We start from the raw sequence: 23,170 nt of genomic DNA, 5'->3' as shown, positions 1-23,170 counted from the left end.
ACAACAAACATGTTTTTTAATAACATGAAAAGCAAAATAACAAATTCAGACAAACGTAATGTAATATATAAGATTACATGTGCGATAAATGAAAATAATACCTGTGGAAAAGAATATGTGGGTACAACAAAGAACAAATCAAAAACAAGAATAGCAGGACACAGAACGGATATTAAATGTAGATCATCTGGCAATATTCATAAAACAGCACTTGTGACCCACTGTACAGAGAACGGAACCAACCAGATTTTAAAGCGGTGAGCATACTAGAGCAGGAGACAAATTATAGCAAAAGGTTTATGTTAGAAATGCTACACATAGCAAATACACCACCAAGCAAGAGACTCAATTACAAAACGGACACAGAAAATTGCTCACATATTTATAGACACTTACTTGACCCACAAAAAAACAAAAAAAAAAAAAAAATTAGTTCTGAACTGCATGGCGAACTAACAAGTGTCGTGTATCGGACAAGATAACTAATATATGTATGTATCAAAAATTGTATCCCAATTGTATTCTGTTTTATATGTGAATATTTGTTTGTTATTGTTATAGCACCTGAAGATGATCTCCAAAGGAGATTGAAATATATTGGGAAATATTTAAAAAAGTGTTTTATTACATTGGACCTTGAGCCGGCAAAAATCACAGTTTGATAAAATCAAAACGGAATTAGTTGTGGGAAATGCAACGTAAGCATAAATAAATCGTGGGAATAATTTGTGTGCCAGTAAAGGTTTGTGGTGAGCATTTAGTTAGCTTTAAATTGAAATACAACAAGCTTCAATTTACTAGACAGCGCACGGCGTAGACTGTTGTAGCGCAAGTCAGAATAAGTAAGAGTCAATGAATCTGAGGCCATACCAAAGCGAACCAAATATATGTATATACAAATGTATGAATCACAAGGCACCCTAATCCAGGGTGTTATGCGGACCGTGCCTATTGGATGATATGCAGCCAGGGGATAAATTCGGCTGTATTCGGCTGTATGGCGACCACCGTGGTGTGATGGTAGCGTGCTCCGCTTACCACACCGTATGCCCTGGGTTCAAACCCCGGGCAAAGCAACATCAAAATTTTAGAAATAAGATTTTTCAATTAGAAGAAAATTTTTCTAAGCGGAGTCGCCCCTCGGCAGTGTTTCGCAAGCGCTCCGGGTGTATGTCTGCCATGAAAAGCTCTCAGTGAAAACTCATCTGCCTTGCATATGCCGTTCGGAGTCGGCATAAAACATGTAGGTCCCGTCCGGCCAATTTGTAGGGAAAATGAAGAGGAGCACGACGCAAATTGGAAGAGAAGCTCGGCCTTAGATCTCTTCGGAAGTTATCGCGCCTTACATTTATTTATTTATTATTTTTTTTTTATTCGAACGGAGCCTTCCCAATACCGGGCCACCTGGGAAAGGATTTATGGCCTTACCACAGTAAGGAGCGCTCCTGTGGCGGACGGTTCTTTCCCCGTATATAATACTGGACCGCTGAGCCCGCCTTGTCGGTCAGGTGGTCGTACGACCAAGATGAACGACTCATTACCTGATTGTAATAAGGACGATGTAAAGAGGAGGACTGAGTCTCAATCCAAGGACGAAAAATACTAATTAAGCGATGTGTCGGACTCGGGGAGCGAGAGTAGTGCTGATTCAATGAGCTCCGTGTTGGAGAAGCAACCAAATGAAAACGGAGTAGAAGAGCGGAGAAGGGTACGGAGCAGAGGAAGTAAAAGAGCTCTCTCGCAGTACCGTGCAGCACGAAGAATTGTACAACGCTTCGGAGCGGTGGCCGACCCAACAGAAGTGGAGATGGAGCGCTTGGAATGGGCCCATTAAACGGTAGAAGTAGGTTGAAGGCAGCTCAAAAGGTTTGCTGCGAGAAACCCTCGGTTCTGCAACCGGTCCGAAGAGGAAGAAGCGTCGATTGGCAGAATGAGAGGCAACGTTCGGCGGAAGGTGACAAGCCTGCTTTCAAGAGGCATAAAATACCCAGTCCTAGAGCCGCGAGGCAGAGCAGTCGCATTGACAAGACAAGTAGGCCCAAAGCTATAAGACAGATGGGTTCCAATAGCGAGGTAGCAACTACTTCCAAAGCTTCGAATCAGAGGTTAGTTCCAACTACGGAAGTAGGAGATAAGCCAAAGGGAGAGAACGCTAAGACTTCGGCTTTCTTGGAGGTGCTAAAGGGAGTTAACGCTAAGACTCTGGCTTTCTCGGAGGTGCCAAAGGGAGATAAGACTAAGACTCCGGCTTTTCCCGAGAAGATGAGTGATGTGTCAAAGCAGTCACTGAATGTGGCGCTGGTTGATCGTAGCAGTCCTTTCGGACAAATGACTACTGAAAGGTGGATATCTGTGGAAAGGGAGCCTATTAGCTTAATGCTTAAGATGATGCGGGAACAACCAAGTAAGCCCCTTCCAACCTTTGATTGGGGGATGGTATAATGGTGTGAAGATGATAGCGTGCGACAACATCGCGAGCTTGCGGTGGCTGGAGGAAGTGGTTCCAAACCTTCAAATGCAAGGCACGAACGCGCGATTTGAGGTGGTGGATAAAGCGCAAACCCCCATGGTGCCAAAAGTTAAGGTATGGATACCAAGCATGATGAAGCCGGAGGATACACTGCGACTTCTGCAGAATCAGAATCCGAACATGCCGACACAGGATTGGAAGGTACTTACTGTATCCCGGCCTACCGAAGATGGTCAGTTCTACATCTTCCAAATAAACAAGCAGGCGGAGGATATTTGTACACGCAGCTTGGCAAAATGTCCTTTGGCACTGGCAAAATTTACATGCGACTCAGGAAAATAAGTCCCGAAGATAAAAACCCCAACACGCTAGAGGTGGGCGAAGTCGAAATGGCCCTCAAAAGCCTAAGGGAAAAAGACAGGTGGAGGTAGCCGACGTCACCACGAAGGTGTTAGAAGAGGACCAACCGCCAAATGGTGCTGCGACTCACACAGGCACAACAGTCACGAGAGCCTGAAGGGGGCCTCGTATACTCTAAACCAAACGGGCAAGGGGAGGACGACGACGTCAAGACGAAGGTGCTGGAGGGGGACAAACGGCCCAATGGTGCTGCGAGTCCTACAGATAAACCTCCAACACAGTAAATTGGCGTCGAGCGAACTCCTCCTAACCCTTGAGGATGGTTCGTTTGACGTGGCGCTGATCCAGGTGCCGTGGCTCTCATCGGGAGGAAAGGTTTCTGGACTTAGCGCGCGCGGATTTGGCGTTTACTATGCTAGTAATGGTAAGGAAACAGCTGCATTCATATATGCTGCCTAATTACACTATTGAGGACCTCGTAGTGGTGGCCGTTGAGTAAAGGAATAAGCAGGCACTTATCCTGGCATCCTGCTACATGTCCCATGCTGCGGAAGTTCCATCGATGGAGTGCAAGAGGCTAGTACAGTACGAAGGGCGCAAAGGGCGGTTGGTCATAGGGGCGGATGCAAATGCGCACCGAAATGCGTGGGGAGGAGCAGATACGAACGAGAGAGGCGAATCTCTATTTTTTTACATCCTGCAAACCAATTTGCAGATAGCCAACATTGGAAATGTCCCTACATACATTGGCCCAACATCCACCAATGATTTGGATACTACACTGAGCTCCGAAAGTGATATATCAAGATATGATTGGATGGTTCTTTATAGACCATCCTTCTCCGACCATGCGTATATCAGCTTCGGCATCCCCCTAAAGAGGGTGGCAGGAACCTTTAGAGACCCTAGGACAACAAACTGGACTAAATTCCAGAAAGAGGTAGAAGCGAAACTGGGATAACCCAAAGTGGTTGCCAATGTGGAAGGACTGGAGGAGTCTAATGAATTCCTAACTAGGACGCTTATGACTGCGTATAACAAAGCTTTCCCTCTAAGAAGATTCAGAGGAAAAGCAAAGCCGCCATAGTGGAGCAATGAGCTGAGTCGTCTAAGAAGACAGGTAAAAGAAATGTTTAAGCTAGAAAAGACCGCGCAAAGCGAAGCGTGTCGGGACGAGTACAGGGATCTACTGATGATCTACAAGCGAAACAGCACGGTTGAGAAAAGTCCTAGCAAGGGGAAATATAATCCAGGGACTAATAAAGAAAGAGAACGGGAATGGTCACGTAATAGTCAGGAATCCCTTGAGGTGCTTCTCCATACACATTTCCCATCGGGAGATGGTTTAGAAGAGCCAGCAGACAGCACTCACACTTCGATCACGGAGCTGGTACTGCCGGGCTTGATGACCGATACAAAGATCGAGTGGGCAGTGAAGACGTTTTCAAATTTTAAATCGCCTGGCCCAGATGGTATATTCCCGGCCATGCTACAAGTCTCAAGTAGGACGGTCGTGGAATGGCTTAAAATAATACTCGATGGGTGCATAAGACTGAATCTTGTAGCGCACTCTTGGAAAACTGCTCGTGCAGCTTTCCTACCAAAGGCGGGAAAGATCGGTTACGTGTATTCCAAAGATTATAGACCCCTTAGCTTAACATCATTTCTGCTCAAAACCTTTGAGAAGCTGATAGATGTGTACATAAAGTCCAACGTGAAGGAAAAGCTGCTCTCCACAACACAACATGCGTACACCAAAGGCAGGTCGGTAGACACCGCATTTCATAGGGTGGTAATATGCGTAGAGAAAGCCCTGGGATATAAGGAATATGCTCTACGAGTCTTCTTAGACATTGCCGGGGCTTTCAATAATGTCTCTAAATGGGCGATTATGGATGGTCTTAATTACATTAAAGTGCATCCAGCCTTAACGAGATGGATCGGCTGCATGTTAAATTGCTGGAAGATTATATCACAATGGGGATTGCACGAGGCCACGAAATCAGTGGACAGGGGAACGCCGCAGGGAGGGGTGCTAGCACCTCTTCTGTGGACGCTGATCATCAACCAACTGCTCAGGCGATTTGATGAGGGACCCGTAAAACTTATGGCTTACGCGGATGACGTTGCAATTGTCATAAGTGGAAAGTTCCTTCCAACGCTTAGCTCTTTGATGGATCGAGCGCTTCGGGATATTCATACCTGGGCATCAAATGTCGGGTTGAAGGTCAACGCGGATAAGATGGATATGATCCTGTTTACAATGAGGTACACGGTCCCAAATTGGATCAGGCCTAAGTTAGGAGGGGTGACTCTACAGGAGAAACCTTGCACAAAGTATCTAGGAATCATCCTAGACAGTAAGCTGTGATGGAAGCTCAACGTGGAGGATAGGGTGAAGAAGGCTTCAACGGCACTTTATGCATGTATAAGGATGCTGGGATGTACGTGGGGCTTATCGCCCTCCTTTTTCATTGGGTTTTTACAGCGATTGTAAGCCCTATCCTACACTATGGAGTTCTTGTTTGGTGGAAAGTCACACAAAAAGCAACCTACCTCAAAAAATTAGAGGGGGTATGCAGACTATCAATGCTTAGCATTACTGGAGCCCTGAAAACAACCCCGACAGCTGCACTGTATGCCATTCTGCACATTTTCCCTGTACACCTGGTAGCAAAGAACATAGCGTTAACAACTGCAACCAGGCTCGGTGCCTCGGGGCAGCTTGAGCACCGACCATACGGCCATAGTAGTATAGCGTCGTCAATCATAAGACTAACAGATTACCTCATTCCCTCTCTGCGCCTCGTGGGAGATCTTAAGGCCACAATAGAGGCGAACGGTTGGCGCAAGGGTGCGCATATGGCGGACGAGGCGATACATGTGTACACAGATGGTTCCAAAGTAGTGGAAGGAGTAGGGTCTGCGGTATACTGTGCTGATCCGGAAATAAGCAGATCCTGCAGGCTGCCGGATTACTGTAGCGTTTTCCAAGCGGAAATATTAGCCGTAACCAAAGCAGTAGAAACCCTGGAAGAGAACAGCTTAAGCTGCAACCGTGTTAACTTTTATATTGACAGTCAAGCAGCAATTAAGGCAATAATATCGCATAGCACAGCATCTAAATGCGTGCTAGAGTGTAAGCAGTCTCTGGAGAGAATCGGGACAGGGAGAAGCATACATCTATATTGGGTCTCAGGGCATATGGGAATATATGGGAATGAAAAAGCGGACGAACTAACTAAAAAGGGCGCATCCCTTGAAGCTTGCTCCGTAGACGTCCCAATTAGACTGGGCGAGATTGAGCGAAGGCGAGAGGTGCACATGATCGACCAAACGGGAAGGCGTGGGTTCAAGCGCGGGGCTGTAAAGTGTCGAAGATTATGTGTAGGTCTTACAACCCTAGACTAGCAAAGTTGCTTCTATCATTAAAAAGAGAGGACTGTAGACTCATGACGGGTATTCTGACTGGATACTGCCTTCTGGCGTCACATGCCTTTAAATTAGGCTTGGTCAGTGATAGAGATGTAGGAAGTGCAGGCTGGAGGAGGAAACGATCGAGCACGTTCTGTGATCATGCCCTGCACTTCCCAGACTAAGACTCCAGCTATTTGGAGTTATACAGCTGTCAGATCTAGAAGCAGCAAGTGGCTTAATTCCTAGTAAGCTTCTAGTATTTGCCAAGAGGACGGAGTTATTTTATAACATAGGTCCTGGTTTTTGATAGGGTTTTTCAGTTTGATCGTTAAAGCAGGCTTCTGATAACACTACGGACTCAATCAGTCTATGTGAGGTCCGCATGGACGGGCCAGTTCAACGTAACCTAACCTAAGGCACGCTACACCACCCGCCTTTGAAAGAATGGTCATACTTTGATTGCGCACCAACCCTGTATGACTATTAACTTTTGCATAGGTGTATTTTGTTGCTTTGTTTATTCATTTGGCGTGTGCCAGTATGTATGACATATTTGTCACTCGATTTAAAAGAAGTTTTATTTTCCTTTTTATTTCTTTTACATGTGTTTTTTTTCATGTGTACATTGTATGTTATGAGTACTTAAGGGAGATTATGAGTAAACTGGAATGCTTTTATTTATTCAAGTGTGTGCTATTGCAATAAGTTTCTCTGGTTAAACTAGTACTTATAGTAGTTTAAGCCTATTTTTATGAATCCTAATTTTCTTATTTTCGTTTATATTTTCTACATTATAGGGAATTGAATTGTAATTATTTTTTCTGTGCTATTTGTAACCTATATTTAATTTCCCTATCATAAGCATCATGTTTATATACCGGGCTAACCGTGTTTTCTTGTAAAAATTCGTAAGTCTGGTCTGGTTTTCCGAAAACTAATTCAAAAGGACAATAACCGTGAATTATCGGTGGGGTTGTATTGTAACAATACGAAAAATACTTAAGATATTCAACCCAGTAGTCTTTGTCAATAGATATGTAGGAGCGTACATATTCATTGAATGTTCTATGGCTGCGTTCAACCGTACCTAATGTTTGATGATGGTAGGGTGTTGAGATTTTCAAAAGTTTGAATAATTCCCATATCCGCTTTGATTGTTTTCATGCAACCATAAATCAGTATAAAGTGTTCGAATATCGCCTTAGCAACTATTAATGCGTATTTGCTTTGAACGGGTATTGTGACAAGATATTTAGTGAAATCACATACAATGGCCACTGCGTATTCATTTCCATTTACTGTCTTTGGCAGTGGTCCAATTGTATCTATCTGTACTATGTCAAACGCTTTCAGAGTTGTCTCCGTTATAGCCATTGGCTCTTTTATATGTTTATTAACTTTTTTTTTCTTACGGTGGATGCAATTTTTTATAAACCTTTTTATGTCACTTCTCATATATTTCCAGCTGTATGTTTGCTTGAACTTATTTGTATCCGATTTATTCCTGGGTGGCCTCCCCAGATAGGATCGTCATGATATTTATGAAGAATTTCTTTTCCCGGGATTTGTTATATTTATATCTGGAGTTAGTGCTATTGTTAGATTTTTGAGAACTTTGGTACCTATTTCCTTAAATTTGCTTACTCGAGTATAATTATCTTTAAACAATTTGTCTCCTAATGACAACTGTATTTTAACAAGTCTTAAATTGCCGGCTTCTTTTGCAAGCCTGATAAAGAATTGTCCTAAGTCAATTTTATCCTTAACAATTAGGTTGTGTGTGTCTATTATGCATCGAATTTTCATTCCCTTTTTTTTTAAATACAATTTCGGAGGATCGAAAACGAGCTCCGCATGTCTTTTTACTTCAAATTTATTTAGCGCTTCATATATTATAGTGTTCTCTATGTTTTTTTTTTTATTTATATTATTGCTGGAAGGTTTTTTATTCTCTGATCTTGTAGTGACTTTTAGTATTTTACATCCTTCCACTGACATTTTTTTAGATTCTTAATATTTATTCTGGATAATGCGTCCGCTACGTAATTTTCTTTCCCAGCAATGTACTCCACCTCAAAGTCATATTCTTCCAGATCCAATCTTACTCTGGTTAGTTTTAATGTAAGGGTTTTTCATTGAAAACAGGTATGTTAAAGGTCGATGGTCAGTTTCAATTACAAATTTTTTACCATATACATATGGTATAAAGTAGGTGATAGCCCAGTGAATGGCCGCTAATTATTTTTCAATTGCCGCTTTATTTATTTCTCCTTTTGTAAAAGATCTTGATGTATAGGCAATTGGTAAATGTTTTCCCTCATATTCTTGGCTAAGGACTGCCCCTCAGGCATAGCCACTGGCGTCTGTTGTTAAGCAAATTTTATATCAGATATTTGGACTAAGTAATGCTCTCTTCAAGTAAACAAAAGATCTTTCACACTCCTTCGTCCAATCGAAGGAAACTTTCTTCTTGCGGAGTTGTGTTAAAACTCTAAAATATTCTGCAAAATTTGGAACGAATCTTCTGTAGTAGTTGCAAAAAGCAATGAATCGTTTGACTTCATCAGCTGTTTTGGGTGTTGGGTAGTTCTGAACAATTTAAAATTTATTTGTTAATTAAAAGATAGCCGGTCTATTATGTGTTTAACAGCAGTATAAATAGGCTTTTTGACCATTATTTGCTTAGTGCAAAGCTAAATTAAACTCCACTATTTTGTCTCAACGTTTCGCTAAGCACCTTAGCTTCTTCAGGAGCGAAACTGAATGTATTTAGTAATTTTTATCACAAACAAGTAATTTTATCACAACAACAATGCACATGAAAGAAAGTTATTAAAAGAAATTTCGGTTAGAATTAAGCAAACATATTGTTTAGTAGAAAACTTACATATATAAATGTATGTATACCTAGATTACATTAGGCGTCACAAATTGCACAATTTTAGTATAAGCTAACTAAGTTATGCATGAAAATTAAAAGTATAAAAATGGTACTAGTAATATGTAGTACACTTGTCATTAAACTGGACTTTGATCATCAAACATAAATGGTATGTTTTGTTTACATATGTACTTATGTATGAAAGAATGTGTTCAGTGAATACCTAAAAATGTGAAAATGTAAACAAAAACTTTATAAATATAAAAGATATGCGGCGGAGATGTCAGCTGTGTCTTCATTTCTATTAACAGTTCTCTCTATATTTTGCATAATTCTTAAGCTTTCTGTTATGTATCTCACTTTTTCCCCCTTTCCTTGTCCAATATTCTCACTTTACGTAGATCAACAGAGTGTCCGCTTTCCGTTGTGTGTTGCGATAGTGCTGTATTATTTTTCTTTTTATTTATATCCGACTCATGTTCTTTGAGTCGAATACCCAAAGTACGTTTTGTTGTACCTATATATATTTTATTACATTTTTCGTTTTCGGTTCCTTCACATGGTATTTCGTATACTATATTGTTGCGTTGTGAAAGGGGGATAGGGCTTTTTGTTTTAGTTCAAATACTTTGTAGAGTTCGGTTTGTGTTATTTTTGTTGTATGGTATATCAGAGCCGAAGTTCTCTGTTAATTTTGGTATGTAAGTCACACTGAAGAACTTCTTCGATTGGCTTGCAGTGTTTGTTCTTGAGAATCTGTTACTTTTGTTTTCTATTTGCGCTATCTTCTGCTGTATAAGATTTTTAATTAGGGTATGCGGGTAATTATTGTTTTTTAAGATCTCACAGATTTTATTTATGTTGACATTCCAAAATTGTTTATGGCTAATATTTAGTACTTTTTCGATTAAGTTGGATGCCGTGTTGACTTTGTATTTGAACGGTTGGGCTGACAGAAAATTTATGAGGCGCCCCGATGATGTTGGTTTCGTATACCAATCTAATACTAATTCTTTTCCCATTCTGTGGATTCTTATGTCTAGAAAGGGAATATTGCCGTTCTGCTCTATTTCAGAAGTGAATTTTAGCTTGCTATGGTATTTATTTAAAGTGTCTAACTAAATAAATAAATTCAGTCTCGCTCCTGAAAAAGGTAAGATGCTTAGCGAAACGTTGAGCCGAAATAGTGGAGTTTAATTTAGCTTTGCACTAAGCAAATAATGGTTAAAAAGCCTATTTATACTGCTGTAAATTTATTTGGTTTGGGCAGGATTCCTTTGCTAGTGAATTTGTGTCCTACACTCTAAAAAATGCGTTTAAATTCGCTACAAACATTTTTGTAATTTTTGGTTGAAATATACAATTTTTGTCCTAAATTTACGCTATAAGTGCTCAATTAAAAGATTTCAATAAAATTTCACGCACTGCAGCGGAAAAATAAGCATAATAAGTGATTTTACTAGCATTTTTGATCAAAGATATATTCCGAAATCGTAATTTCATATTTTTTGTGCGAAACTACACTTGAATGGTGAAAAATTACATACTGATATAGTAATTTCATCACTTATGTGCGAAATAACACTTGAATGGCGCATAATTACCGAAGTTCAGACAAAGTACCGTTTTCAAACGAAAAGCGTTCCTTGTGGGATTTCGCCGAAAACGATTGTCGAGAGCATCAGTGAAGCCAGATTATGAGAAATAACCATATTTGATAGATGCATCGCAATAAAATTTAATAAAACGGAAAAGGGACTACTCTCGCCACCGTTATGGCAATAGAGTACAAAATGAAAATCTGAATGAAATTTTGTATTCAAAAGTGCTAATATAAGCTTCATCCCATAACTGCTCTGACTAAATCTTGAAAGCTGTCAAAAAAGTAAGAATTCTCTCAGAGCGAGAGAGTAACACTCAATAGTACGGGATGGATTTCTTGTAAAAATGTTACTTCTGTCATACATATGTATGTATGTACAACTGCAAAAATTTTTAAATATGCATTATTACTATGCATTACTAAACTGCATAGTTCTTCATCAGTATACATTTGTTTAGTATTTTGTTGTTTCCAAATACGTAAATTCAAATTTCCAAAATGTGAAGTACGCAACAGCTGATCGTTTGACGGTTTTCCAGGATTTGCCAACAACAATTCTTCTGACTACTTCTGTCTGAGAGGGCACATATTTACTTTAATTTTTGTCCTCTCAGTAGTCAGAGAACCGAGTTGTGAAATTACTTGCTGTAGTTGCTAACTGTTTGCTGACTGATTCTGTTTCTTGGAATTGTGGAATGCAAATATAGTTTGTACATTCTTGTAAACTAGTATGTGTAAAAAATGTGTGCCGATCACAAAAATATTTACTAAATACGAACTGTTTGGAGCGGTAATAAGACGTTACCACCTATACTGATGGTCAAGATAATTTCTGCAAACCGATTGGAGAATTTTTGTTTTTTTTTTGGGTAATTAGTAGAGACATAATGGCAACGCTGGAAAATACAGGAATCGGAAAACTGGAAGATTGCTTTCTCGATAATAGATATCTCGGTGTATAACTGGCGCATACCGATTTCATACGTGGTGATTATTGGGATGTGAATTCCGATAACAATTGCCTAGTTTATACCTAATTAATGACAGAACTGTAAAATTCGAACTCACTCCTGTGTATTCAGTGTCTTATTATAGTGGAACTCCATAGACACGCGTGCGCGTACCTACGCCTTTCTAAACGTTTTCGTTCCAAAAAAATCGAGCACCACCATAGTACGCGTTTTTACATGCGTTTGACAGTTAGAAACTGCGTGCGGTTGCATTTGGTAAATTTTTAATTCGAGCTAGAAACAATCAAAATAGAAAATATTGCACTCAAAACGAAATATTTTTGCATGACAATAAATAAATATTTGCAAAAATACTTCCAAAGTCACAAAAATTCACCGCAAATTAATTCTGTATACTTAAAAGTAGTAAATAACAGGTTGCTAGCTGCTATTTACAGCTGCTAAGCGTATACAAACGCACGAAAGTAGAAAAAATTCAACTTCGGTGCGATGGAACGCGTTGTCGGACTTAACTTCCAATTTTCGAAGATTTACGTACCTATGGAGTTCATCCCGTAAGCATATATGTATTCAACTCATCTGTCAAACGCACACATACGCCTTCGCATGCTATGGAGCTCCACTATTAATAGTTATGATTGCGGAATAAAAAACTAAAATCAAATGAAGTAAAAAATCACTTAAACACAATTACACCGATTACTTTTGAAATTAATTTGGGCTGCAATTAAAGTTGATTAAAAAATTTATAACAGAAAACTGTCCTATCCTATTCTATTATATTCTATTCTATTCTATTCTATTCTATTTCTTACTAATAGTTTAAGTATGTCTTGTGTCAATCTGTCTATTGTAAAGGTGGTTGTTTTCTCTTGTTTTTGAGTGCATATTTACATGGATGAAGGAATGGCTGATAGCATTGGTAATAACAGTAGAGCTTTAGTTAACATTTTATGTAAACAACATAGTGGTCTCAATATAGTACACTTTAATACTGTTTTCACACAGAAACTTAAAGATCTCATTTCACCTTCTAATGAAATCATAAATTGTTTGCTTTCACACAAAAGTAGTTGCTCGATTAGTATGAAGGATGAAATGTCAAGCGAATAAAATGACAATGCTATATGACAGACAATGAGATGTAATGTAGAAAACTGCCTTTATTATTCAATAAGCCGTGTGTGTGAAAATAGTATGACGCGAGAAGTTTAAATGGTGTAAAGATGGATTATGTTAGGTATGTTTTTGAGTCCTCCGCTGTTGATATTATTTGTGTGTCGGAAACTTGGTTTCTTGCCAGTGGTAGCGATTTTCACTTTAACATAAGCAATTTTCATTTTATCCGTAACTACCGTATTGGTAAAAGAGGTGGAGGAGTTGCAATGTATTGTAAGAGCACAATTAATGTGAGACTCATATGTGAGTCATATAATGAAGGTGTGGAGTTTCTGATTGTTGAACTATGAAATCGTCTTACCAAAGTTCTTATTGCATGTGTGCATATTCGGAATAGGACTATTTGTTTGAGCCCATTCTTCGAAAAGTTATCTCTGTTGCTTGTTGATTGTGAAAATATTATCATTTGCGGGTTTTTTAATATAAATCTTCTCGTCCCTGATCCCGTATGTGCTTTGTTCCATGACCACGTTGCAAGCTCTGGTCTTTCTGTTGTTAATACCCAGGTACCAACGAGGTATTGTAATAATTGTAGTCCTAGTCTTCTTGACTATTTTGTTGTTTCGGATGCCTCATCTGTATTGACTTTCGATCAAATTTCGTTTATTTCAGACCACGATTTAATTTTCTGCACATTACGTATGTGGGGTCAAAAAGCGTTTTCTTTGACCGCAAACTATTCCAAAAAGAACCAACGAGGAGGAAATCAACGGGCTATGCAATTAACCGGCAAGAATTATTTATTTCCGCGTAAATGAAAGTCGCGTCTTGGTGGTCAACAGTAGACTGACTATTTAATAATTTTCATAATTCAACAAGGTATAACAATTCAAGTAAGGCATAAAGGTATACACGTTTGTATGCTTGTATATGCATAACCATGCACTAGCGAGAGAAGACGCCAATGGGTGACAACTCTTGTTATTGTTCTGACGCATGTAGATATGTAAGCATACAAGCGTGTGTGTATACACATGATGTTGAGTGGGAGCATCGAGTTGTTTAGTAATACATAAGTACAGATATGTTGTATGATTGTTCATGCTCTTAAACTAGACATTGGAATGCGACAGTTAGGTACATTTTAAAGCAAGTAAATGATAGGAATTATAAGTAAATGAATTTAAATAGGCTATTGAACCACGACAGCTGTTAGTTAGGCAGGGTGTCCCAACCAATGATCCAACATCCCGGCCCCGTTGAAAGGACTTTCAAATCGGTAGTATTGCGATCTTGTGAATTGGGCGACGACATGTTCCTTTCGGAGTGCGTAGGTTTACCACTCTAACTCGCCCATCCCTTCCTGGTATTGTGTCTATAACACGACCTATCAGCCATCGTTGCTGGGGTACATTATCCTCATGTATTAGAACCATTGTGTCTTTAGCGATGTTCTCATTTTCAGTGTTCCATTTCTTTCGTGATTGAAGTTCGCTTATATACTCATGCGACCATTGTTTCCAAAACATTTGGTTTAAAGCAGTTATTTGATTCCATCTGTCCCAATTGTTAAGCTTATCCACTACCATTCGTTCAGGTAGAGACTTTAAAGCGCTGCCAGTTATGAAGTGACCTGGAGTTAGTGCTTCTAAGTCGCTGGAATCGGACGAGAGTGGTGAGATAGGTCGCGAGTTGAGAACTGCTTCTATTTCCACCAATACTGTAGTGAGCTCCTCGTATGTTAGCCTTGCATTCATGACGCTGCGATGCAGATGTCCTTTGGCTGATTTGACTGCAGCCTCCCAAATGCCGCCAAAATGATTTGCCCTAGGTGGAATAAAATGAAAATTTATAAATTCATTAGAGCAATAATTAGTAATTTTGTCTTGATGCTCTTTTTTGAAAAGGAATGCTTTCAATTCAGCAAGTTTGCTGCAAGCACCAACGAAGTTAGTTGCGTTGTCGCAAAAAATGTCTGATGGAAGACCTCTTCTGCCAATCATTCGCTTAACGCAGCTAAAAATGCATCTGTAGATAGGTCAGAAACGACTTCGATATGCACTGCCTTTGTTGCAAAGCATACGAAAATTGCAACGCAGGCTTTGTATGGTATCTTGCCCCTAATGCGAAGATATATATTGAAAGGCCCACAAAAATCTACGCCGCAACGAGAAAATGGGCGTGATGGTGTTAAACGTTCGACAGGAAGATTTCCCATCATGTGTTGGAGTAATTTCGGTTTGTACCTAACGCAATGGATACATGACCGAACAATACGTCTAGCGAACTCGCGAGCGTTGACGATCCAAAATTGTAGGCGAATTAAAGAGACCAATGCTTTAGGTCCAGCGTGATAATTTTTGATGTGAAGGTGTCGAACGTATCGTGTGACGAATTCACACTTACTCGGCAACAAAATAGGGTGTTTTTGGCTGTCTGGGAGATCAGCCAGTTCAAGTCTTCCGCCAACCTTTAGCAATTCAAATCCTTGAGTCGTGTCCAAGAACGGGTTTAAATTCCGCAATGTGCCACTTATCCTTTTCTCCCTTTGCAATAGTCGAATGTCTTCAGCGAAATGTTGCTGTTGAATGTTCCATACAATGCATAACAATGCGCGGTGTAATTCATCGGGAGTCAGTGATTCGTTGGCAACTTCTGTTTGGGGTTTCCTCAATTTTTTGCAAAGCCGAAGCATTCTGGCAACAATCCGAATTTCTCGAGTGTGAGAACTTTGCCTGTCGAGAGTTTCAATTAGGTAGTTACTGGATATAGTTACCTTGAATGCCGATTTTCGAACTTCAGCATTAACAACCTCCATATCGATATCCTTGCTTGTTTCACACGGCCATTTCCTTACGTCTTCATATAAAAATGCAGGACCAGAGAACCAAATCGAATTTACGAGGTCTGATGGTGTACTTCCTCTAGACACAATGTGCGCTGGATTGCTTTTCGTTGGTACATGTCTCCAATAAGTATCCGCCGTCAAGTCCTGCATTTCCGAAACTCTGTTACCAACAAAGGCCGAAAGTGTAACTGAATGCAATTTGAGCCAGTGAAGTACAATTTGCGAATCTGTCCAAAGAAATGTATCAAAATTATAATCAGAGAATATTGGTTTAATGTTTGTATAGAGTCGAGCAAGTAATAGTGCACCACAAAGCTCCAGCTTCGGTAGTGACTGTCGTTTAGTTGGGGCCACTCTTGACTTGGCCGTGAGAAGGCGAACCCGAATATTGCCGTTTTTATCTACGATGCGGGTGTAAATTCCGCGCGAATGGATGAATCACAAAATCCGTGTATTTGCAAAGACTGAATATTAGTAGACAAACAGTACCTGGGAACCTTTACTGAGGAAAGATCCGAGAGATTGTTGACGAATGCTTTCCAAGCTGATTGAATGTTTTGTGGAACCGACTCATCCCTTTCGAGCTTCAGTAGCCACAACTCCTGAAGTAGAATTTTTGCGGTAACGATTACTGGTGCTACGAGTCCGAGTGGGTCGAACAGTGACGATGCAATAAAAAGAATTGTCCTTTTTGTGACACGATCCTTTCTTGGCTGCTTTGGAAGAAACGAAAAAATAAAATTATCTTGAATTTGATCCCATTTGAGACCAAGAGTACTAGTGAGAGAGGTATCGAGATTTAAGTCCTTGTCGGTAGTTTCATATCTGAAACGCTGGTGATTGGAATGCCATTTTGCCAGATCAAATCCACCTAATTTTAACAGTTCGGTGACCTCATCCTGTATCCTCGACAGTTCGGCAATGGAGTCAGCAACACAAAGCAAGTCGTCAACGTAAAATGACGATTTGACGATATTTGAACCAATGACGAAGTTTGACTGATATAGATCAGCGAGATAATTGAGACTGCGTATAGCGAGATAAGGTGCGGATGCCATTCCGTAAGTTACTGTGTTGAGCTGGTAAGTTTTGATATCTTGATTTGGCGAACTCCTCCATAAAATATATTGGAACTTGCGATGTTCCAGACTGACCAGTACCTGCCTATACATTTTGACAATATCTGCTGTAAGCGCAAAACGATGTAAACGAAAACGAAGTAAAAGAATTACGAGCTCGCTTTGAATAGTAGGTCCAACCATTTGTAGGTCATTTATCGATTTCTGCGTAGAAGTTCGACAGGATGCATCGAACACAACTCTCAATTTCGTTGATGTACTGTTCGGCTTCAAAACGCAGTGATGCGGGATGTAGTAGTGAGGTTCGTTGAGATTCGGGTAAGGGACTACTTCCATGTGGCCTAGACTTTGGTACTCATCCATAAATGCGACGTATTGTGACTTGAGGTTAGGTGAGCGTTCCAACCGACGTTCTAGCGAAATAAATCTGCGCAAAGCTGTTGTATATGATTCACCTATATACGCAGGATCGTCCTTGAATGGAATCTTGACTATAATACGATCGCTACTGTTTCGAGTGACAGTGTCGTTATACAATTTTTCACAAGTATGCTGCTCTCGAGTCCATACGTCAACCTTGGTTGAAACTTCTTCAATTTGCCACAGTTTTTCCAATTTCGAATCGATTGATTCCTCGCAAGCTAACAAGCAATTAGTGTTGAACGGCACAGAGCTTGAACGATAGCGTCCAGAAACGATCCAACCCAGAAGAGTTTTCTGTAAAATAGGAAGATCGCTATCAAGTTTAATTTGCCCTACAGAAAGTAGGCTGAAAAAACTTTCTGTTCCTAAAAGCAAATCGATTTTCTTTGTTTTATGATTGAATTGATTATCAGCAAGTACAATGTTCGATGGGATATGCCAAAAAGATATGTCTAGCTCCGGCTCGGGTTGGTAAGCGATATGTGAAGTAATGCAAAATGTGAGTGGTAATTCAAACCCTGTCGCTTGCGACTTAATATTGGTAGAAGTTTTATATTTAATATTAGTAGAGGACTCACCAATACTTTGGATTTCGATGTTGTGTTTGCTGCGTGGTAGCATCAGCTTTTGCGAAAGCTCATCGGTGATGAAATTTACCTGTGAGCAGGAGTCCAGCAAAGCTCGACCAAAACGATAATTTCCAGAAGCGTCACGAACCAAAACCATAGCGGTGGCGAGAATGATGTGATCCGAAAATGTATTGTCCATGTGTGTGTGGACGGCGGATGACAAATTAGTAGTTGACGATTCTGAAGTGGTCCCACGATGCAACAAGCTGTGGTGTTGACGAGAGCAAATTTTACATTTATGCGTTGAAGCGCAGTTCGACAATTGATGTCCCTTTGATAAGCAATTAATGCAAAGACCCATTTTTTTGCATGTTCGAAGCGTTGTGATACGTTAAGAGCCTTGAAACGATCGCAGCTTTGTGTTTTGTGATTGTTGCTGGAGCATACCGAACAAGTTATATTTGATGCCGCAAATGAATACCCTTTGTTTGAATTCTTAGGTTTTGATGGTTTGCTGAGATTTTGGCGAACAGGTCCAACGACGTGAGCGTTATCCACTGAATCGAGATATTGACAACGTCTGTCTAAACCCTGGTGCAATCTGCCCAACTGGGCAGTGTCTGAAAGTCCAACGATTATTTCCATTTGCGATTGGTTTCTTCTTCGGCTTTCTGCAAGACTAAATAAATAAGCATGGCTTGTGATATTTGGCTTTCAGTTCCTAGAGATAATAATGAACCGTAAATTGCGGATGTTTTGTCGATTAGGCTTCTCAACTGACCACCGTTTGGTTTAGAAATAGCTGAAAGCTCAAAAAGAGACGATATATTTTCTAAGAATATAAGGGTTGGATTATCATAACGAGATTTAAGTCTTTCCAAGGCCTTTGGGTAATTTTCATTAGAAACTGGAAACGCATCAATAGTTTCCAATGCGGGACCTTGGAGACAGTTGCGTAAATGATTGAATTTTTCGATATTAGATAAACTATATTCTCTATCGATAACTTGTTTAAACGAGGTTATGAAATTTTGATACTCAGAATACTTGCCATTAAATGAAGGAAGTTTGAGTTTGGGCAGTTTCGAACCTGTTTGTATAGCGCAAGTTGACTCAGACCATGTTTCATTGCGATCTTCGGAGAGTTGAGACTGAATTGATAGTTTTGTTGTAATATAGAGTTCCTCCAAATCAGCACGACCTCCATCCTCTGAATCTAGTTTTTCGATGTCCGTTTGCGTAGACAATACATTCTTAAAATACGATTCCAAAATACCAAGTCGACACTTGTATTCTGCATTAGATAATGGCTTACCATTTGGCCGTACACTGGTTTCAACAATGTTTTTAATGCGAGAAATGTTTTTCTTTATGTTGGCTCGTTGTTGTTTGAGCTCGTCGAGAGACATTTTAAATAAGTGGTTTAAATTGACGAAAACGAGATAATATAAATTGAGGGTTTCAACAATATGTATATTGGCGAGACTTACTTGAGGTACGAATGGAGCCAAGATAAGTGGCGGGAAATACCGTTCGAATGTCGGTTGTGTAGCGAGAAATAGTTAGGCAGCAACAATCCAAATATATGTGTGTGTAATAAATATATAGCGGCAGCGCTGTAATGCTTAACAAATGGAACAGGTGCGTAGCGACAAAATGATTATAGGCAGCGCAGTGCGAGCGTAGCAGAATTGCACAAAAGGCAGTGACGAAGAATGTTGACGGCGGCAGTGGCGACGGCAGCGAAATAGCGAAGCAACAGCAGCAATGCAATACCAAACAAAAAAGTGCAAAGCAGCAAGTACCAACAAATGTAAGCGGTTTCAACGAAAATTGTACTGCTACTTGCACTTGAGTTGATGACGTCAAATTCGAGCCCTTTGTAATTTGTTGCCAACGACGGGCTGCTGGTATGTGGAGATGTGGTATCCGATGATACGATCCTCTCTAGCGACGATGATGATGCGGTAGCCAAAATGTGACCACCAAGAGCGAAACACGAAAATTATCTTTTTTTTAATGAAAACGCGGTAATTTTATTTTAACTAATAATTTTATGCGAATTTTATTTACGCGACAAGTCCGCTAATTACACAGGCCCCACGTTTGGGCGCCAGAAAATGTGGGGTCAAAAAGCATTTTCTTTGACCGCAAACTATTCCAAAAAGAACCAACGAAGAGGAAATCAACGGGCTATGCAATTAACCGGCAAGAATTATTTATTTCCGCGTAAATGAAAGTCGCGTCTTGGTAGACTGACTATTTAATAATTTTCATAATTTAACAAGGTATAACAATTCAAGTAAGGCATAAAGGCATACACGTTTGTATGCTTGTATATGCATAACCATGCACTAGCGAGAGAAGATGCCAATGGGTGACAACTCTTGTTATTGTTCTGACGCATGTAGATATGTAAGCATACAAGCGTGTGTGTATACACATGATGTTGAGTGGGAGCATCGAGTTGTTTAGTAATACATAAGTACAGATATGTTGTATGATTGTTCATGCTCTTAAACTAGACATTGGAATGCGACAGTTAGGTACATTTTAAAGCAAGTAAATGATAGGAATTATAAGTAAATGAATTTAAATATGCTATTGAACCACGACAGCTGTTAGTTAGGCAGGGTGTCCCAACCAATGATCCAACAAGGTATTCATTTCAACCACTCAAAAGTTGAAAAATCTTTTACGTATCGAGACTATCGTTCGATTGATCTAAATGCTGTGTATTCAGAAATGGACAGTATTGACTGGCAGCGTTGTTGGTATTACCAAAGTGTTAATGAAATCTTGAACTCTTAAATAATGTGCTTTTGACAGCTTATAATACTCACGTCCCAATACGCAGCAGGAAAACTAGTATATGTCCTTGGTTCAACTCCAATGTCAAGGAAGCAATAATGACTCGAACGAAGGCTTATAAACACTGAAAAATATACCGTTCATAATTTAATTGGGACCTATTCCGAGGCGCCAGAAACAGGTCGACTTTGATCATTAGAAAGGAAAACAACGGTATTTTGAGAACAGACTAGACACTTCACTTCCCTCAGGTGCGCTGTGGCGCAATATTCGAAGCCTATGAATAAGTTGAAAGGATAAAACCGAATGCATGTTAAATGCTGATAGTTTGAACGATGCTTTTCTATGTAGTTGTACGTCTAATAGTTCCTTATAGTTTACTCCATATCCTTCATTTAAATATTCGGGAGATCCTTTTGAATTCTCTACGGTTTCAAAATACGATGTTATTAGATGCATTAGTAACATAAGATCGAACGCCGTTGGTGATGATGGCTTACCCATTCGCTTTATAAAATTGGTTTTGCCTTACATCATTAGCCCTCTTGCACACATTATTAATCACAGTGTTACGACTTCTTGCTTCCCTAATTCGTGGAAGACAGCCTCTGTGTGCCCTATTGCGAAAAATAAGCGTGCCTCTTCTCCTGGCGATTTTCGCACAATCAGTGTTCTTCCCGTTATGTCAAAAGTGTTTGAGTCTTTAATGGCTGAGCAAATCTCAGCTCACATATCTTGTAAAATGCTTATTTCTCCTTGCCAATCTGGGTTTAAAGCGGGTCATGGATGTTTAACCGCCATAATTAAAATATTTGACGATTTGAGAATAGGTTAGGTTGAACTGGCCGGTCCATGAGGACCGATTTGAGAATAGCTTACGACAAAGGTAAAATATCCCTACTTTGTTTACTTGACTTCTCTAAGGCATTCGATTCGGTTGACCACACACTACTCTGCTCTAAGCTCGCATATTATTTTGGATTTGGTAAGGCTGCTGTATCTCTTATGGACAGTTACTTAACGGACAGATGTCAGCGAGTCAAGACTGGTACTGTAGTTTCAAGGTTAAAAACGATAACATGCGGTGTCCCTCAAGGGTCTATTTTAGGCCCACTTTTATTTACGTTATTCATAAATGATATATTTTTAGCCTGTCGGCTGTCAGCTTTACTTATCCGGTCACTTTGGTAATATCTCCGAAGTAACGGATAAGTTGAACGAGGACCTACTATCTATTTCCCGATGGGCTACACTAAACGGCCTTCGTCTTAACTCCAGCAAGTCGTATGTTTCACCAGTTTATAAAAAGAAAATTAGTCTCACTAGCATTCCTAATATTAATCTAAACAACAACTCTAAAAAAAATAAAATAACCAAATTTGGTTTTTTAATTAATACAACTCTGAGCTGCGTAGATCATTTCAATTCAGCTGTGGGTAAAGTATACGTTACCTTACGTAACCTAAGGCAGTCAGCGCAGTTTACTCCGATGTATGTTAGGTGGAGGCTTGTCCGCCAACTAATTTTGCCTATCCTTACCTACTCTGAGTTGGTACATAGCAAGCCCGGCTCCCGGTCTGCTCACAAAATTGATATGGTATTCAACCAAATTACTCGTTATGTTTATGGAATACGTATGTTTGATCGCATATCTACCTGGAGAAAATCGCTATTGGGATGTGATATCACTGATTATCTAAAAGCAAGAAACTGTATTTTTCTCTTCCGATTAATGAGTACTAAGACTCCGAAGTATCTCTATGAAAGGCTTATCTTTCCAAGATCAGAACGCTCTTATGACCTTATTGTACCACAATTTAACTTTAAAAACTCTACGAGAATGTTTTTCATCAATGCTATACGTATTTGGAACTCAATTCCTGCTGCTAAAAGGAGCAAATTGAACAAAAGTAACTTCAAGAATGTCTTATATAAATACTTTTCTTAGAATTTGAACCACCTAGTATGATTGTTCTAAATATTTATATCTATATCTTTCAAAAAACCAATATAATATTTTATTTAATAAATTAATAAATTGTTTACATTACGTTTTATAGACGATATTTTATGTTTTGTATGTTGTACTATAAAAGATTCGCATCTTACTGTACTAATGCTTACCAACAATAAATATACATATACAAATATACATATTTGTATGTATAGTCCAATTTCACAATAAATTTTTGCTGAGTAAAATGTCTTATTATTCTGATTATTATTTGTATCATTGCTTTTACACAAATTTCCAATTATCATAGTATCTACTTACGATCTTGGATCGCTCTGGGGTTATTGATACCGAGTCTGAAACGTGTCTTCTTTGCATACCCCTTCCAACATGTTTGAACTTGTCTTAGCAGTCGACCGCTCATGTACACTTTCTCGCATGCGATTATTGCCCGATAAAAGGGATGTAAAATATTGATGCATATCGATAAATTGTGATAACTAACACACAACATCTCTAACAAGCGCAGTCCGTTAGAGTTTTATTTTTCCCGTTTGTGTTCTTCATAAAGTTAAGTTTAGAAAATTATAAAAGCAGAAATTTGTTGGTGAATAGTGAAAATATAAGAAAGTAAATATAATTCCCTAAAAATGATAAAAAATAGT

The 23,170-nt window shown here is 39.4% G+C and overlaps 3 protein-coding genes across 7 annotated transcripts in view; 1 reads left to right on the top strand and 2 right to left on the bottom strand.

Annotated features, from left to right (window-relative positions):
* The window catches only part of fusl (fuseless), an 871,305-nt gene that overhangs the window by 830,882 nt on the left and 17,253 nt on the right, over window positions 1–23,170 (top strand). The gene's annotated exons all lie outside the window — the stretch shown is intronic.
* On the bottom strand, window positions 14,093–18,112 carry LOC137240021 (uncharacterized). The gene is made up of 3 exons (XM_067765899.1): window positions 16,830–18,112; window positions 16,075–16,748; window positions 14,093–14,648 (listed from the first exon to the last, which is right to left on the bottom strand). Exons 1-3 carry the CDS (start codon window positions 18,099–18,101, stop codon window positions 14,093–14,095), a joined length of 2,502 nt encoding a protein of 833 aa, XP_067622000.1. The 5' UTR covers window positions 18,102–18,112.
* Window positions 18,376–22,987, bottom strand: LOC137240015 (uncharacterized). The gene is made up of 3 exons (XM_067765884.1): window positions 22,886–22,987; window positions 19,231–19,687; window positions 18,376–19,034 (listed from the first exon to the last, which is right to left on the bottom strand). Exons 1-3 carry the CDS (start codon window positions 22,985–22,987, stop codon window positions 18,376–18,378), a joined length of 1,218 nt encoding a protein of 405 aa, XP_067621985.1.

The sequence above is a fragment of the Eurosta solidaginis genome, chromosome 2 (assembly GCF_040869045.1).
Source record: "Eurosta solidaginis isolate ZX-2024a chromosome 2, ASM4086904v1, whole genome shotgun sequence".
NCBI classification, from domain to species: domain Eukaryota; kingdom Metazoa; phylum Arthropoda; class Insecta; order Diptera; family Tephritidae; genus Eurosta; species Eurosta solidaginis.
Note: the sequence above shows the minus strand (reverse complement) of the source record. Positions and strands in the feature narration are given on the sequence as shown.

Bases quoted from the DNA above. Each gene is read 5' to 3' on its own strand.
- LOC137240015 (XM_067765884.1), bottom strand. From the start codon at position 22,987: ATGCATCAATATTTTACATCCCTTTTATCGGGCAATAATCGCATGCGA. The intron at 19,688-22,885 runs GTATGCAAAGAA...CATCGTCGCTAG, and splicing joins GTTCAAACATGTTGGAAGGG to AGAGGATCGTATCATCGGAT. The intron at 19,035-19,230 runs GTAAGTCTCGCC...TATCTAATGCAG, and splicing joins TGGCTCCATTCGTACCTCAA to AATACAAGTGTCGACTTGGT.
- LOC137240021 (XM_067765899.1), bottom strand. From the start codon at position 18,101: ATGGGTCTTTGCATTAATTGCTTATCAAAGGGACATCAATTGTCGAAC. The intron at 16,749-16,829 runs GTACTGGTCAGT...AAAACTTACCAG, and splicing joins TTGTCAAAATGTATAGGCAG to CTCAACACAGTAACTTACGG. The intron at 14,649-16,074 runs GTAGATAAAAAC...TATTCCACCTAG, and splicing joins GCGGAATTTACACCCGCATC to GGCAAATCATTTTGGCGGCA.